At 35.4% G+C, this 17,343-nt stretch overlaps 1 protein-coding gene across 2 annotated transcripts in view; it reads right to left on the bottom strand.

Annotated features, from left to right (window-relative positions):
- The window catches only part of FOXN2 (forkhead box N2), a 65,309-nt gene that overhangs the window by 27,371 nt on the left and 20,595 nt on the right, over positions 1 to 17,343 (bottom strand). The window contains exons 1-2 of one of the 2 annotated variants that reach the window (XM_008586214.1): positions 15,230 to 15,328; positions 4,457 to 5,007 (exon numbers count right to left, since the gene is read on the bottom strand). In XM_008586214.1, the coding sequence (XP_008584436.1) occupies positions 4,457 to 4,993 (537 nt within the window). In that variant the 5' untranslated portion in view covers positions 4,994 to 5,007; positions 15,230 to 15,328. Of the gene's footprint in view, positions 1 to 4,456; positions 5,008 to 15,229; positions 15,329 to 17,343 lie in introns of those variants that run through there. The other variant, XM_008586215.1, reaches the window with a different exon arrangement.

Here is a 17,343-nt window from a genome sequence, read left to right as displayed (position 1 = left end):
TCTGTGATCAGACAGCATTTTACTGCCTGACAGCATTATAATATTTCTTTGTATTTTGTATTATGGTTACCTGTTTGCCTCCTTACTTACTAAAACAAACTCAGGAACCATTTCAGAATGCCCACAATATTTTACATATACTGAACTTGCAATATATTCACTTACTTTATGTATTATATCTCTTATTTAGAATCCCTATAATAATTTTATTGAGAGGTTTATCACTTAAAAGGTTTTTGTTCTGTTTTGTTTTAAAAAAAGATTCTTTAGAGAAATGCCTTTACTCAACCTTGACACCAATGATCAGGTTATCCTACTACATATATTAAGAAATGAAGTATACTGAGCTCACATAGTCAATAAAATAAATTCCAAATTTATAAGTTTTAAATTCCTAGTTCACTGGTCATAATAGTTTACACTTTTGAAAAGTGGTAAAAAGAATTTATTTTACTCAAACAGGGCTTAATGTTTACAATCGCTTACATAATAAGGAGAATTCTAATCCCACTTCACATTTAAAAAAAAGCAATTTGTACTGCTGTGGCAAGCAGCTCCCCCATGACTCCCACCTCCTGGTTATGCATACCCTCCTGTAATCTCCTCCCCTTGGGTGTGGGCTGACCCTAGTAACTTGCTCCTAATGAACAGAATATGGCAAAAATAACAGGATGTCACTTCAAAGATTACATTACAAAATTTGAGACTTCTGTCTTGGACTCTCTCTCTGGATCTTTTCATTGCTTGCTCTGATATAAACGAAGATGCCATTTGTTAGAGGTCCTATGAAGACGTCCAGGTGGCAAAGAACTGAGAAAAGTCTCCAGTCAAACACAGCAAAGAACTAAGAACCTCAATGCAACAGCCTACTCAATCCAACAGCCTGAATCATGAAAACAAACACGTGAGTGAGCTTGGAAGCATATCCTTCCCTACTGGAGACCCAGCCAGCGTCCTGACTGCAGCCTTCTGAGAAACCAAGAACAGAGGATCCTGCTAAGTCATTCCCAGATTCCTAACCCACAGAAATGACTGATAATAAACTTTGTTGCTTTAAGCCACTAAATTTGGGGATAATTTGTTACATAGCAATAGATAACTAATACAACCTCCTCTGAGTTAGCTATACGATAATGATGTATCCTAATGTCCTGCTGTTCAAGGTGTGTCCATGGACTAGCAGCATTAGAATCACCTGGGAGCCTGTCAGAAATGAGAGCCTTATTCCCCACCCTAGATTTGCTGAATCAGAATCTGCATTTTAATAAGATTCCAGGAGATAGGTATGTACATTCAAATTTGAACAGCACTCACCTAGAAAATCCCTCAGTCACTTAAAAAATATAATTATTTGCTCTTTCAACTTTCATTCTAAATAAGAACAGAATTCTGCTACCAATTGGGATATAAAAAACCACAAAAGAACATTACTCTTACCCTAACAAGAAAAGAAAATGCTATGAAATCATAATTTTCTATGAGCCCATTAAAGAGGTAATGGCTGCATGGCAACTGAGTAAACTGAATTCTAAAGTGTGACAGGGTCTTGTGAAGAGAGACGTAACATATGAACTGTTTCACCTCTGGCAGAGCACGGAAGTGGCAATCATAAAAGAAGGTAAGGAAAAAAATTACTCAAATTTTAGCAAATTCTTAAAAGTCAAATGTGAGCTAGCATGACAGTTCAGAATCTCTGCTGCTCCCAGATAGAAGGAGTCTACACCCACTAGCCAGCTCGTTTTCCCTAGACCTCCATGTGGTGCTCCTGAGGAAGACTGTACACAGGACAGGAGATCTAAGAGAGACAGAAACCTTTATAGATGAAGATAGGTGTGCAGAACCTGGAAAGGTTTGGGGATGAAGCAAGGATATTAGACAAAGCTCATCCATGTTACGGGCCATGAATGAGCACAAGGTGGAGATCAGGTGCTGTTGTGGGACAGGCACAAACCTGCCTCCATTACAAAACAAAAGTTGTCTGCCACTGAGGAAGAGGCAAAATATCTTCCCCACTCTAGTCCCAGGCAAAGAATGATTGTTGCTGGGAGAGAAGTTCAAAACCCAGCTATCCCCACACTTCACTGACATTAGGCATGTACCATGTGCCACTAGGAGAAGGGCAGGAAATTTGCAATGCTCAGATCCTCCAGTGATACAGAGATCTGCTGCCACTGAAAACAGGAGTGGTCAGTTACTTGTGCCCCAAACCTCCTGATGATATGAGTTTACCTACCATGATGGGAATGAACAGGAAACTGGCCTGAACTCTAGAACGGTGCTGTCCAATAGACTTTCTACAATGACAGAAATATCCTGTATCTGTGCTCTTCAATATGCCAGTCACAGCTACACTTGGATAACTGGGTATTAAAGAGTGCAGCTCTAGACTCTACACTGAGTAGATAAAGGAACTATCTACTCCTAGGGGAGGCAGGGAAAGCCTCACTCCTGAGCCAAAGGCATACAGAGCCTGTTTAAGACTAAAGCTGGAGGAGAAGAACCAAGAAACCCACACCTGCCCCCTCCACGAGCCTGGCACCAAGTAACAAGAAATAGCAATCTACCGCTGTGGGGAGAGACAAGAGTGCATAGAGATCTCCTACCTCTCTCTCACGCCCTAATGTGGCACAAGCTGAAAGATGAAGGTATAGCGGGATTGCTGAGAAAAATCATCTGATACTCCAGGCCTCACAATAAGCACTAAGAATCGGCAGTCCATCTCTGTGGCAATCTCAAGACGGTGGTGTACTGAAGACAACTATGGGAGCTGCAAAACCCAAACTCTGCTCAATTAGTAACTAGTCTGACCAATACCTGTTCACACTAACAATGTGACAGAAGTAGAGGCATGTCTACTTCTGGGCAGAAATATTATTTCCCTCAGTCTCTGCCATTCTTTTATAAACAATGTCTGACATTCAATCCAAAATTAGGAAACACACCCAAAACCAGTTGCAGTGATGGACCAGATACTGAAACAATCAGACATTATGATTATGATTAATATTTTTATGGATCTAGTAGGGAATTTTAGCAGAAAGATGAAAACTATTTTTAAAAAGGCACGCAAATGAAATTACTAGAAATGGAAAATATGTAAAAGCCTTCATCAGTCTTATCAGCAGAACAAAAAGAGGAAAGATCAATAGAAATTATCCAAACTAAACAAGGAGAAAAGAGTGGAGGGAAGGGAAGAGTAACCAAGATGCAAGACAACAGCAAACAGTTTAATATATTTTTACTTAAAGTCCTGAAAATAGGGGAATGAAGCAGAATGAATATTTAAAGAGATAATGAGCAAAAATTTCCTATATTTAATGAAAGACAATAAACCATATATTCAAGAACCTCTAAGAAACCAAAGCGAGATAAAAATAAAGAAAAACACACCTACAAATAAAGAAAAAAACATACCCAGGCCCACCATAGTCAAACTGCTAAAAAGCAACAATAAAGAGAAAATCTAGAAGACACTAAAGAAAAAAAAAACTTTACAGAGGATCAAAGATGACAGAGGAGCTCTTATCAGAAACTATGGAAGTCAACAGAGCAACATCTTTCAAGTACTGAATGAAAAAACTGTCAACCTAGAATTCTATACCCACTCCATCACAAAAAGGTTAAAAAATAAAAAATCATTGGCAACAGATCTGAACTAAGAGAAATGTTAAATAAAACTTCTCCAGGCAAAAGAAATTGATCCAAATAGGGCATCAGGACACAAACAACTTTTTTATAAAGAGCCAGTTAATAAGTAAAATGGTATAATATTATTTGAAGATAATGATAAATTAAAGATGCATGCTGAAAATCATATAGCAACCACTAAAAAAACTAAAACATAGGAATAACTGATAAACCAATGGCAGAGATAAAATTGAATCTTCAAAAAATACTCAACCCAGTACTGGCCAGTTAGCTCAGCTGGTTAGAACGCAGTGTTGTAAACATCAAGGCCAAATGTTTGGATCCCCACACTGGCCAACCACCCAAAAAAAAAAAAAAAAAAAAAAACACACTCAACCCAAGGCAGGAAAAGTGGGAAAAAGATAGAACAAATGAAAAACAAATGGCAAATAAGAGATTTAAACCCAACCATATCAATTACATTAATGTAAATGGTTACACTTTATAAGGGAGAGACTGTCGTACTGAATAAGAATCATACACTAAAATAGTTATATGAACACTACAGAAACTAAGAATAGAAAACTGGAACATTAAAAAGACTAGTCTATGTACCTACAGTAGTCCAAACATAATTCTGCTAGATTTATATCAATACCTAAGAAATTTTAAAACATCTCAAGTGAAAGGAAATGATGAACTAACATAATTAAGTTCAAGGTGAAGTAATCTAACTCAACTATTTTTCGTCTCTATTTCCTCATATTTTAAGGGCTCCAAGTTGGTTCCCCCACTTCACCAAATATAGCAATGTTTCATAAACACTGACCTTGCCATGGCTTCTTTCCACTTTCTGAAAACATTTATTCAGAGACAGATTATGTCGAACAGAATTCTTCCAGCCTGTTGGTGCAGTAGCAAAATATGGGAAGCGGTCCAGAATCCAGCTATAAATTTCTTTGACAGGCAAACATTTATTTGGAGAGTGTTCAATAGCCATATAAATGAGAAGACTAAAGGAGTATGGGGGCTTTGAAGTCGCTGGTTTTTTTTCTGGGTTCTGGTAGCAAGACGGTTCAAAAGATGGCACATCATCTCCCTCTATGTCATATAATGGACTTACAGTTGGAAGACCCTCACTTCCGAGGCTGAAGTTTGTTAGAAGATTAGTACTTTCATGAAGCCAATTCAAGTTTGTGAGTTCATCATCTGCTGACTCACTGTCCACTAGAGTGGCCTTTGGTCTGGCAGCATCAACAGCTTCAGGCAAGCTTCCCATTTTGTAAATCTGGCTTAATCCTGCAACCTTTTCAGCTCCTGGGGTTTCAGCTCTCTTATTTGGAGTCATTCCAATTACTGGACCCATTTACTCTTTTAATTCTGCAACAAAAGAAATAATTATCAATCAATGTAATATTTAAAACTCTTAACCTGTGAGAAAAAGAAAATACATATTTAAATATCCCCAAATCAAGGGCCAGCCTGTGGCTCACTTGGGAGAGTGTGGTGTGATGACACCAAGGCAAGGGTTAAGATCCCCTTACCAGTCACCATTTATTTATTTATTTATTTATTTATTAAACAAACAAACAAATGAATTCCCAAATCAGAGAAACTTTGCAATCAATTATCTCACATAATATTTAAGCACAATAATTATATATCAAAGATACTAATCATTATAATACAAGAAACAGAACTTGTTTATTTGAAATGGCTGTAAATAAAATGCACCTTTATAGCACCATATGAATGATATTAATAAAATTATATAATGTATTTTAAATACGCAATAAAGTACACAGTCCACAGTAACACCTAGTAAGTGGTGGCTGTTATTTTTAAAAATGAATAGACTATTTCTTTGAATTATGATGTTATAATCTACGTATCTTAAGGATCTATGATTTTACTATAATAGTCACACATATGGCTCAATCCTGAAAATAATCAAGTTTGAAATAGTTTAAATAATAATTCCAAATAAACCCTTTCCTCAAATCTGAAATATTTAAAGAGATAAATGACTTCTAATCTTTTATAGAATATCATACTAAAAAAGATAACACTTCTTTTTAATTTATTATTTTTTAAATTGACTAATACTTGTATATATTTATAATGTGATATGATACATGCATATATTATATAATGATTAAATCAGGCTAATTAATGTATCCATCAACTCAAATAACTTATTTCTTCTTGTGGTGAAAACATTTAAAATCTACTCTTAGCAATTTTGAAATATATAATACATTATTTAACTATATTCACCATGCTGTGCAATAGATCACTAGAACATATTCCTCCTGTTACTGAAACTTTGTACCCTTTAACTAACATCTCCCCTTTCCCAGTCCACCTCCCCTTCCACCCAACCCAGCATCTGATAACCACCATTCTACTCTTTACTTTTATGAGTTTGACAAGATAACATTTCTTATTCACTAAATGCATTATCATCTACATCAAATTTACTAATAGTAAACTTACTATTTCTTTTGTAAATTCCAGTATTTTTAACTCTCCATTCTATATCATCTCATCAAGTACTGACATTTCAAGGCTGACATTCTCTTAGTAAGGCTTGAACTGTCACTATTTTCAAAGAGAGAAAAAAAGCTGTTTCTAAACTATCCTTTTTTATTTCTATTTTCTCAAATGATTTTTGTTTTGCTTTTTAAATATGATTCAATTCAAAATATTTTTCATGGGAGAATAACTGACCAGAGAAGAAAGTGATAACTAATGTGCTATTTGTTTTCAATGGTTCATAAAGATATCTCATTTCTGAATTCAATGAAAAACCTTCCATTATCGTATTCAATCTATGTAAGCTTATGTAACTGAAATATAAGGAAATACCTCCACTGTGTTATTATGCTTAGGACATCACTGGCTAGTTACTTCAAGAATTATGGGAAGTAGGGGCTAGCCAGTGACTTACTTGGGAGAGGGTGGTGCTGATAACACCAAAATCAATGGTTTGGATTCTTGTACCAGCCAGCTGCCAAAAAAAAAAATACTGGTCAATTTTAGATGTAGAACAATCTGTCTGGATTCTGGTAGCTATTACTAGATGTAGTCTCAAAGCACTCAATTAGCAATAACATCATCTAATATATTGGGGGCCAGCCAATGTGCTTATATATCTCAACTAACCATTAATTAAACCTTATAACGTAGAGAGTAGTATTAACCCAATTTTATAGATGAAGAAAATGACTCAGAAAGGTTAAGCATCCTGTTTAAGAATGCATGGCTAGTAAGTGGAAACGTCAGAATTTAAACCCAGGCAAACTGACTTCAGACCCAAAATTCTAATCACAATATATCCTGGTAACAGTACATATACATCACCTATGAATACCAATGACTCGAATCCTATTTATTTTAAATCTCCACTTCTCTCTCACATATACCTATAACTTGAAACACCAAGACACTATAAAAAGGAAAAGACCAAACTATAACAAACTTGGTTTCTATTTCAATTATGAAAACCACTCATACATAAACATTCACACATATGTGCACACAATGTATATCAGAGCTGACATCTTGTCCTATGTAACTGACCAAATTATTCATTTTACCAAAGTCTTTCTACCCACAGAGACTTAAAAATGTGATGAATGAAAGTTCATTGGTTGAACAGTCTTGCTTCCTTTTATAACAAATCACTCTTTAGTACCCCCACTGTTCAATTAAAGGGAACAATTAATTTCTAATGTTCTTCTGCCTTTTCACCTAAATCTCCATTCAATTACATATAGAAATTAGAACGTACCAAATAGCAGTGGCTAACACTTAATGAGAGTTTACTGCATTAGAGAGTATACAACGGGCTTTAAAATGCTTCACTGCTATTTATTCTCAACTACTACTTAGTTCTATGTATGTCCTTTCTCTACAACTGTGAATTCCATGAGGAGTAAGAGTCTTTTACTTTTGTATTCCTAACAAATCTTATTGTAATGTTGGGTATGAGCAGGAACTCAAATCATAATTATTTTATTTTTTTGGCGGCTGGCTGGTATGGGGAACCAAACCCTTAGATCTTGGTGTTACAAGGCCATACGCTAAGCAACTGAGCAAACCAGCCAGCCCAATTATTTCAGACTGAAATGAACTTATATATGAATATATATACATCTACTCTGTACCAAATGATATCTAACTGCCTTTAAGAGTTATTTTATCTTGGAAATTAATCATTAATGGTAGGAAACATACTAAATGGTAAGAGAAAACTGAAATTCATTATTATGAATAAGGAAATAGAAGTGAAGTAAGCCATTTGCCTAATAAAAAGTAGAGGCCAAGATTATAAACCAGGATGAGTTCAATATCCTAGTTTTTTGTCGGTTAAAGTTACACTCAATCTCTTAAGGAACTTACATTTTTTGTAATACTACTTAAAAAAAGAAGTAATGAGTCTTATTAATGTAACAAACACTCAAATATCAATCTCTTAATAACTAATGAAAATAACTAATGATTAATAACATTAATAACTAATGATTCTCATCAAAAACTAATTTAGATGGTTGTAAATATGTTATTCCTTTGACTTACAAAGTTTATAATAAAATTCTGTTTTTTTAAGATGCAAAGCAATATCATGACAGCAAATACGCCAAAGAGTTACGCAAAGCATGGATCCAAGCAAGGTTTAAAAATTAAGTTCAGACACTGAAAGGCTGACATTCTTTTAGTAGGGGTTTAACTATCACTGTATTTTCAAGGAGAAAAAAGCTGTTTTCTAAACTATCCTTTTAGAACACTTTAGAACACTGTACAGTTAAAACACTAAGTTCACCACAATGAATAAAAAGGCAAATAATCTTTTCTAACAAATTGAGTAAATACAAATAGCAAACAAACATTAGGAAATATTCAACTTCACTAATAATCAATAAACAAAACAAAAAGGTGATATTAATTATATGTACTTAGCACAATGCCTGGTGTATAGGAAACACAAATATTAGTAATAAAAATAATCTATTTTTGTTCAAATTAGCAATTGTTTAAAAAATATATAGACACTAATATACAATTTTGGGCAAGGACCTAGGGCCATTTTGAAAAGCTAACTGGCAACACGTATTAAGAATCATCAAAAATTTCATAATCTCTGACCCAATAATTCCACGAGTCACTTTGGTTAAATAATCCTACATAGGGAAAAATACATTCCTCTCCCCCTCCCTCCCACTTCTTCCCTCTCTTCCTTTTTCTCTTTCACATGTTCACCCAAGAATTACTAAAGATAATGAAAAACTATAAATTTACATACCTTATAATAGAGAAATGGTAAAGTAAACTAAAGAACATCTATTCAATGTAATATTGAGCAGTCATTAAAAATGACTGTCTTGGGCCTGCCCGTGGCTCACTTGGGAGTGTGTGGTGCTGATAACACCAAGGCCATGGGTTCAGATCCCTATATAGGCATGGCCGGTTAGCTCACTTCGGAGAGCATGGTGCTGACAACACCAAGTCAAGGGTTAAGATCCCCTTACCTGCCATCTTTAAAAAAAAAAAAAAAAAAAAAAATGACCGTCTTGAAGACTGTAAAATAAATTAAAAAGCATATTAAAACTGGTAAAAAAGTAGAAAATATACAACAAAAAGCTAATGGTGGTTTGTATTATAGTATTAACTTGGTCATTTTTTTCTTTGCTGTTTTATTTTCCAGTTTTTCTTTTATGTGTTTATTGTTTTTATAGTTTAAAATTTAAAAAATAAACTCAGAGGAGCAAAAGCTGTGCTGGATTATTTGCAGTTATAGTATTTCCATTTCACAAAAAATCAAATCACAAAAAGGTCATGGACTTAGAGAACTCAAGTTAAAAAGAGAAGCCATTAGTTACATTCTAGTACAACCTATTCTGCTACAAAGCTTTTCACTAATATGAATTTGCTTATGGGTACATAGAGGAATGATTTTAGCATAATGTAATAACCACATTGGTTTGTGCATGATTTTTCCCAGCCTGTGTTTCTGCACTACCAAAGAACAACAGCTGAACCCAAAATAGGCTAACACAGTGGAAAGAAGCAAGCTGCTGAAAATACAGTACTGTACACAATTCTCATTCAACCCATGTTCTTACTCTTGGCACAGCTTGGCCACATGCTCTTTCTTGGAAGTGCTTAATAAGCTCTTCTCTCCACATCTTTGTGTATTTTACCCTGGCCTCCATAACCCTGTAGCTTCAACCCTTCCTTGCACACCCGTCATCGCCTTTTTTTAATCCTAGATTGATTATAGTATTTCTTTGTGACAAATTTAATATATGTTTTAAAATATTCTAGTATTCTCATTAAGATTTATTTTTGTTAGCATTCTAGTTATAAAGCTGCATGTTTTGGGTGAGTTGACCCATCAGCTGTGTACACTTTTAGTGTTTTCAGGTATATATAACATGTAACATTACTACAAATAGGCCGACATATTTCACAACAAAGTCAAGAAAACTTTTAATTTTATTTATTTGACAAATTTTAGTTTTGAGAAATGATGTCTTAAAATGAACTGAAACCATTCAGTAAGAGCACATTAATAATAATGCCTGGTAAAACTAAGTTTTCTTCACAAAGCAAAATGTATAAAGAACTAAAAGAAAACCTGGACTACTGATGTAATACTTCCTTTTGTTAATCTTTTAAGAATACTTCAACAAACCACATATAATTGTTACACATAATAAATATCACTCAAAATAAATATTTAGGGCCAAGAGAATATGATGCAGGATTTGAAAAATACACTCCAATTTTTTAGGAGTATACTTAGTTTAACCCAAATACTTAATACAAACACTAATAAACCAACTTCTAAAAGCAAAGATGTTGCTACCAAAAAAAGTAGACAAATGTACTAGACAATTTAGCAAAATACACACTTGTGTTAAGACTTCAAATCTTCTACATCTTAGAAAGGAACAGAGTTTCTTACCACAAGGGGAATTTTAAAAGTGGAAAGTTCAAATAAACCCAGTACAATCAAGCTGAAACCTAGAGCTTCACTGTGCACTGCCATGGTGGTATCGTGAAAAGAGGGCTTCGGATCTAAATGCACCATTTTTTTCATAGCTGTGCATCTTATGCATCTCCCAAGGTGGTTAAGAGAAATCTGCATATCTGCATATTATGATCAACACTATAGTGACATTCTACTCTAGGACAAGAGAAATAAAATTACATACTAGAATTCTCTGATCATTTCCCAAAAGATCACTTTTGCTTACATTGGTATTAAAACTGGTCTGAGAGGAGTGCTATACAGAGACTAAATAAGAGCATAAAATCTAAACCATAGAATTTTCAGTATTACCTAAAACATAACATGCTACATTACAGAGAATTAGATACCTTACACTGATAGCCTTTTTGCCCAAATTAATTAAGGAAACTACTAAACACTAAACTTGGGTTTTAAAAACACAGGTTTTTTGACTTGTTTTATTTTTCCACATTTTAATTGATTGCATTAAAGACTGAGTAAACAAAAAGCTTTTTCTTTATAGTCTTCCCATATGTTAGGGTGCCTAAACATTATTTAGCCTTTTATGTTTTTTCAAACATCATTAAAATTGAATTATACAAAATACATTCTGGAGTTCGTTTTTTCCCCCACCAAATTCATTAACATTATTGCAACAGTAATTAATTTTTACAGAGACTTGTATTCCACTTTATGAATATTCAACAATTTCTTAAGGGACATTTATTTATGTTTGGGGCTATTACAAGTAGTACTGTTATGGACATCCTTGTTCATATCACCTGGAACACAAGTTCAAAAATTTTTCTTGGGTATACATCTAAAAGTAGAATATATGTCACAGAGTAGAATTATTGGGTCACAGAGAATTTACTGTTCTCTTCAGCTTTAACTGAAAATGACAAACTGCTTTCCAAAAACTGTTGAATCAATTTATACTAACCATGAATGTACATACATTCCAATTGCTCCATGTACCAAAATTATTTTTTTGTCAATATGATCATGAAATGGTATCTCCTTGTGCTTTTAACTTGCATTTCCCAGATTAGCAATGGGACTGAACTTCCTTTCATTCATATATACATATGCTCTACTTAGGTTTTCTCTTCTAGGAAGTGCCTATAAAAATCTTGTGCCCATTTTTCTACAGGATTGTATTTTTCTTAATGATCTGTAATATTTGGATACTAATCTTTATATGTGATGCAAATATCTTTCCCCAGTAGAAGGCTGGTCTTTTCAGTCTTTGTTAATTGTCAATGAAAAACTTCTTAACTTTCATATGGTGCAATTTATTAACCCTTTCCTTTATGGTGTACAGTTGGTTTTATAGTTTTGCCTTTCATATTTAAGTCCTCAATTCGCCAAAATGTATTTTTTAATCCAATTCCATTTTTTACATATGGATACACCATTGTTCCGTTTATTAAAAATTTCATCCTTACTGTTGGGGAACCAATCTGCCAATGGTCCTTAGTGTCCCTGCATATTCTCACTGGGTATGCCAAGAATGCAATGCCTTTACCTGGACCATCCCAGTTTTGTGTTTGCCACAAGCGAACCTGAGCGATGACCTAACATCTCCTCTCAAACAGCAGACCAACCTCCGTCAACATTTATTCTTTCATCCATAAGTTTATTTAGAAGAATTTTTCTTAATTTCCATGTGATTTTTTATTTTTTTACTGATTTCTAACAACTGAGTTGGTATCATAATGGTGGTCTATAGGATATCAGTACTCTGAAATCTATTGAAACCTGTTTGATGGTCCAGTATGTGGTTGATTTTCATGATTCAGTTGGTATTTCTATGGTATCTGGATGAAATACATGTCCACTGGATCAAGCCTGTTAATTACAGTGTTTAAATTTTATATATTCCTACTTTTTTTTTTTGTCTGCTTCCTTTATCAAATACTGAGGAAGATACAATTTCTCACTATATGGCGCAATTTGTCAAATTTCCCTTGTAGATCTGTGATTCTGCTTTATTTCACTGCTATGATTATTGGTTTCATAATCCTGGCAAAATGAGCCATTAACCATTAGTAACAATGCTTTTTATCTCTAGTAATTCCATTTGTCTTAAATTCTATTTTTTTTTTTTTTTTAAAGATGGCTGGTAAGGGGATCTCAACCCTTGGCTTGGTGTTGTCAGCACCATGCTCAGCCAGTGAGCCAACCGGCCATCCCTATATAGGATCCGAACCCGTGGCCTTGGTGTTACCAGCACCGCACTCTCCCGGAGTGAGCCACAGGTCGCCCCCTTAAATTCTATTTCAAATGATATACACATAGTAATACTAGCTTTCTTCCCATTAATATTTGCCTGATGTATCTTTTTCCATAATTTTACTTTCAAAATTTCTTTTCTTTGTTTCCTTGTAGGCTCTCTCCTAAACCTATATGCTGAACATTTTAAAAGATACAGCATGCATATATTTGGATTTACTTCCACCATCTTATTTGGTATCCCACTCTTTCCATGTTAATTTTTCTCCTTTTCTCACCTTCTTTGAGATTACTTTTTTTTTTCCCTCATTCCATTTTTTGTCATATACTAGTGTGGAAGTTATATATGTATTTCTATCATTAAAGTGTGACCTTAAAATTTTTGATACTTAGGGCCGGCCCGTGGCTCACTCGGGAGAGTGCGGTGCTGGTAACACCAAGGCCACGGGTTCGGATCCCATATAGGGATGGCCGGTTTGCTCACTGGCTGAGCGTGGTGCTGACAACACCAAGTCAAGGGTTAAGATCCCCTTACCGGTCATCTTTAAAAAAAAAAATTTTTTTTTTTGATACTTATTAAAATCTAAAGTTATCTTTATTATTCTCCTGAACAACAACAAAAATGATCTTTTGAATGCTAGTTCCAATCACCTCATCACCTCTTCCCGGTTAATAAAATATTAACTGGTACTCTAGTTTTTTCTTTTTTTTTAATCACACAAGATGCTTATTATTGTTGCTTATACAGTCAATTTTTACTAATTTACCCACATATTTGCCACTCTCTTTAATCACTTTCTTCTTGAATCTCAGACTTTTTACCTATGATCATTTTCCTTCTACATAAAAAGTGATCTGCTGGGAAACTTTCAGATTTTATTTATCTGGGCATGTCTTTATTATGCCCTTGTTCTTGAAAGACATTTTTTGCTAGCTATAGAATTCTAGATTGACCACTATTTTCACTTAGTGTGTCACTTGATGGTCTTCTACATCCGTTATTATTATTAAAACCTGATATTCCTTTGAAGTAACCTGTTTTTTCTCTTAAAATTTTTCCCTTTATTAACCTCTTTTATATTTTCCTTTTTCTTATCTCTCTGCATTGCATTCTAGATTTCTTCAGATGTTAATTTTTCTTCAAGAGTCTATTTGCTTTTATCCTTTAATTTCAATTACTATTTTCATTTCTAGAATTCCTGATTCTTTTTCAAACTGTTTGCTCTTTTCCTCATTTTTAAGCCCCTTATTTGTATTAATCAGGGTTCTCCAGAGAGACAGAACCAATAGAATATGTATATAAATATATAAGAGGTGATTTATTAGGGAAATTGGCTAATGTGATTGTAAAGGCTAAAGAGTCCCATGATAAGCTGGCGGCAAGCTGGATGCCAATAGCTCAGTCCAAGTCCAAAGGCCTCAGAATTAGGGAAACTGATGGGGCCATTGGTGTAAATCCCAGAACCCAAAAGCTGAAGAGTCTCCAGCTCTGATGTCCACAGACAGGAAAGCAGAATCTATCCAGTGGAGAGAGAGAGATAAATTCGCCTTTTTCCTCCATTTTTGTTCTCTCCGGGGTCCCAGAGGATTGGGTGGTTCCTGCCCATATGGAGGGCAATATTTTCTACCCAGTCCACTCAGTTTCATGTTAATCTCTCCTGGAAACACCATCATGTACACAACTAAAAAGATAGCTTTACCAGGTTTCTTGGTATTCCTTAATCTAATCAAGTTGGCACCTGGAATTAACCATCGCATTATTGAACATATCAAATGTACTTATTTTATATTTTATACCTGGTAATTCCAAAATGGGAACTATTTGCAGATATGATTCCACTGATTCTATTGTGCCGTTTCCTTGGATGTTTTGTAATTTTTATTATAAGCCACTCATTTTTATTAGAACTTTAACAATGGGAATTCTTTGATAATGACAATTGTGTTAGGTTCTATCAGTCCCCTAGGAGTATTAACAGTCCAGGATCATTCTAAATTGTTTGGGGTTCAGTGTGAACTCATGCTGCAAACAAGTGTGAGGGCTGGTTTGTGGCAGTAAATTTTCAGTAAGATTTTTATTTTTCCATTTGCAGCGATATTCTAGAAAGACAATTTTCTTTGTAGTCCCTGGGACACGAAGGGAAAGAATTTCTAGATCACTCTTACATTTAGAAGGTACAACTCATGAGGCCCCAAACTAAGGGGGCAGACTATACCTGCTAGATATTCCACCTGACTGGGGCTGGGCTTTGTTTCCTGATCCCTGACACCACAAGGCAATGAAAATAGAAGCTCACCTCATTTGGCAAATACTCTCAAGGCAATAACCAGCTTCAGAACTCAGCTTACCTCAGTGGGTTTCCAATCAGCGTTTAGCCTATGTATTCTTTACTTTTGTGCCAGAGCACTGATGTATTTAAGATTTTATTTTATCCAGCATTTTAGGTTTTCAGCAGAAAGGCTGGTCCAGGTAGTTAAGTTCACCATGCTGCTAGAAATAGATGTTTACATTAGTTTCTGATGGCAATGTCAGTAAACTACATTATCCTTTATTTTAGTGCATCAGTTATTAAGTTTTTTTCTGCCTCTGCACACTTGAGAAATTAGACATATTCCTGCTAATAAGAGTTGCTCATTATGGGGCCGTCCCGTGGCTCACTCGGGAGAGTGTGGTGCTGAGAACACCAAGGCCACGGGTTCGGATCCCATATAGGGATGGCCGGTTAGCTCACTGGTGAGCGTGGTGCTGACAACACCAAGTCAAGGGTTAAGATCCCCTTACCAGTCATCTTTAAAAAAAAAAAAAAGAGTTGCTCATTATGATAGTGATTCCCAAGTGGAAGACGACACAACCCTGGAGGTAGAAGGTAAATATTAAAAACTCTGGGCACATTTTTTTTTTCCTTTTTGTCTTTTTTTCGTAACCAGTAATGGGATCGCAACCCTCGGTGTCGCACCCGCACTGTGCTCAACCAGTGAGCGGACCGGTCTCTATATGGGATCCGAACCCTCGGCGGGAGCTCCACCACACTCCCAAGCGCCGCACTCTACCAAGTGCGCCACCGGGCCGGCCCCTGGGTACATTTTTTTTAAAAAGAGGAGCTTCTTCCTATCCCTTTAAGAAAATCATACTCTTTAAATACAGAAAACATATTTTAACTTGTTAATTATGATTCAGGCTCATCATTATAAACAAAATCTTGATAAAGCATAATGTTTATAGGGAGTACTCAAGTATATGGGACTATTTGCCACTTTATCAGTGTTTCTCAATCAGTGTGTCCCATGGATACATTCTGGGGGGTCACAAGTGTTACAAATTTTCATTTCGTGCTTTCATTTCAGTAACAATATAAAAATGTATTTTACCATTTTTATTTTATTTTATTTTGTCAATATACAATGTGGTTGATTATTGTGGCCAATTACCGAAAAACCACCCTCCTTCCTCCCTCTCCTCCCTCCCCCCCAACAATGTCCTTTCTGTATGCTTGTCGTGTCAACTTCAAGGAATTGTAATTGTTATGTCTTCTCCCCACCCTCGGTTTTGTGTGTGTGTGTGTGTGTGTGTGTGTGTGTGTGACTTTATTTATTTATTTTTAGCTCCCACCAATAAGTGAGAACATGTGCTATTTCTCTTATTTTTGAAAAGTGAGAGACATTTTATACAAAAGTACTTCAGGAACTAAAGATGGCAATTCTCAAAATAAGATTTATAATTATTTTTCCTCAAAAGGGACCCATACATTATTCAAGTTTGAGAAGCACTGCTCCACACTAAAAGGCCTTACATTGCTATGTCTGAGTTACAGGATTAATCTTCTTAGTCCTCCTTTGTATTATAGTTACTGTATCTGACTGTACGAGTCTACAATCCCTTATCTAAAATCCTTGGGGCCAGATACATTTCAAAATTCATAATATTTTGGATTTTAGAAAGGTAATACAATGCATATATGACATGTTACATCACACTGAGGTCTGAGGCAATACTCCCCATAATAAACACGTTTATATTTCTGTAGAAAAATGTATATTCACACTAAGAGGGGGGTAAATAAAGAACATCAATAGCCTTATACCAGCTCAGATCATGTTTTGCCCCTAAAAGGGATAAGAAAATGTTTGGTTTTCAGAGCATTTTGGATTTCTAAATCATAGAAATGGAACTACAGATTTATTACCTGCTACTGACTGGAAAGCCAGAAAAATTTCATTAGAATTTCACATAACATCAAAGATCAGAATAAGGGGCCGGCCTGGTGGCGCACTGCTACAGTGCGCCGCTTGGGAGTGCGGCGGCGCTCCTGCCGAGGGTTCGGATCCCACATACAGACCGGTTCCCGCTCACTGGCTAAGGGAGGTGCGGGCGCAACACCAAGGGTTGCGATCCCGTTGCCAGTCCCGGTCCGGTACGGGCGCGACACTGAGGGTTGCGATCCATTGCCGGTCACGAAAAAAGA

The sequence above is a fragment of the Galeopterus variegatus genome, unplaced genomic scaffold, assembly GCF_000696425.1.
Source record: "Galeopterus variegatus unplaced genomic scaffold, G_variegatus-3.0.2 Scaffold3882, whole genome shotgun sequence".
Lineage (NCBI taxonomy): Eukaryota > Metazoa > Chordata > Mammalia > Dermoptera > Cynocephalidae > Galeopterus > Galeopterus variegatus.
The sequence above is the reverse complement of the archived record's forward strand: the minus strand, read 5'-3'. Positions and strand labels throughout refer to the sequence as shown.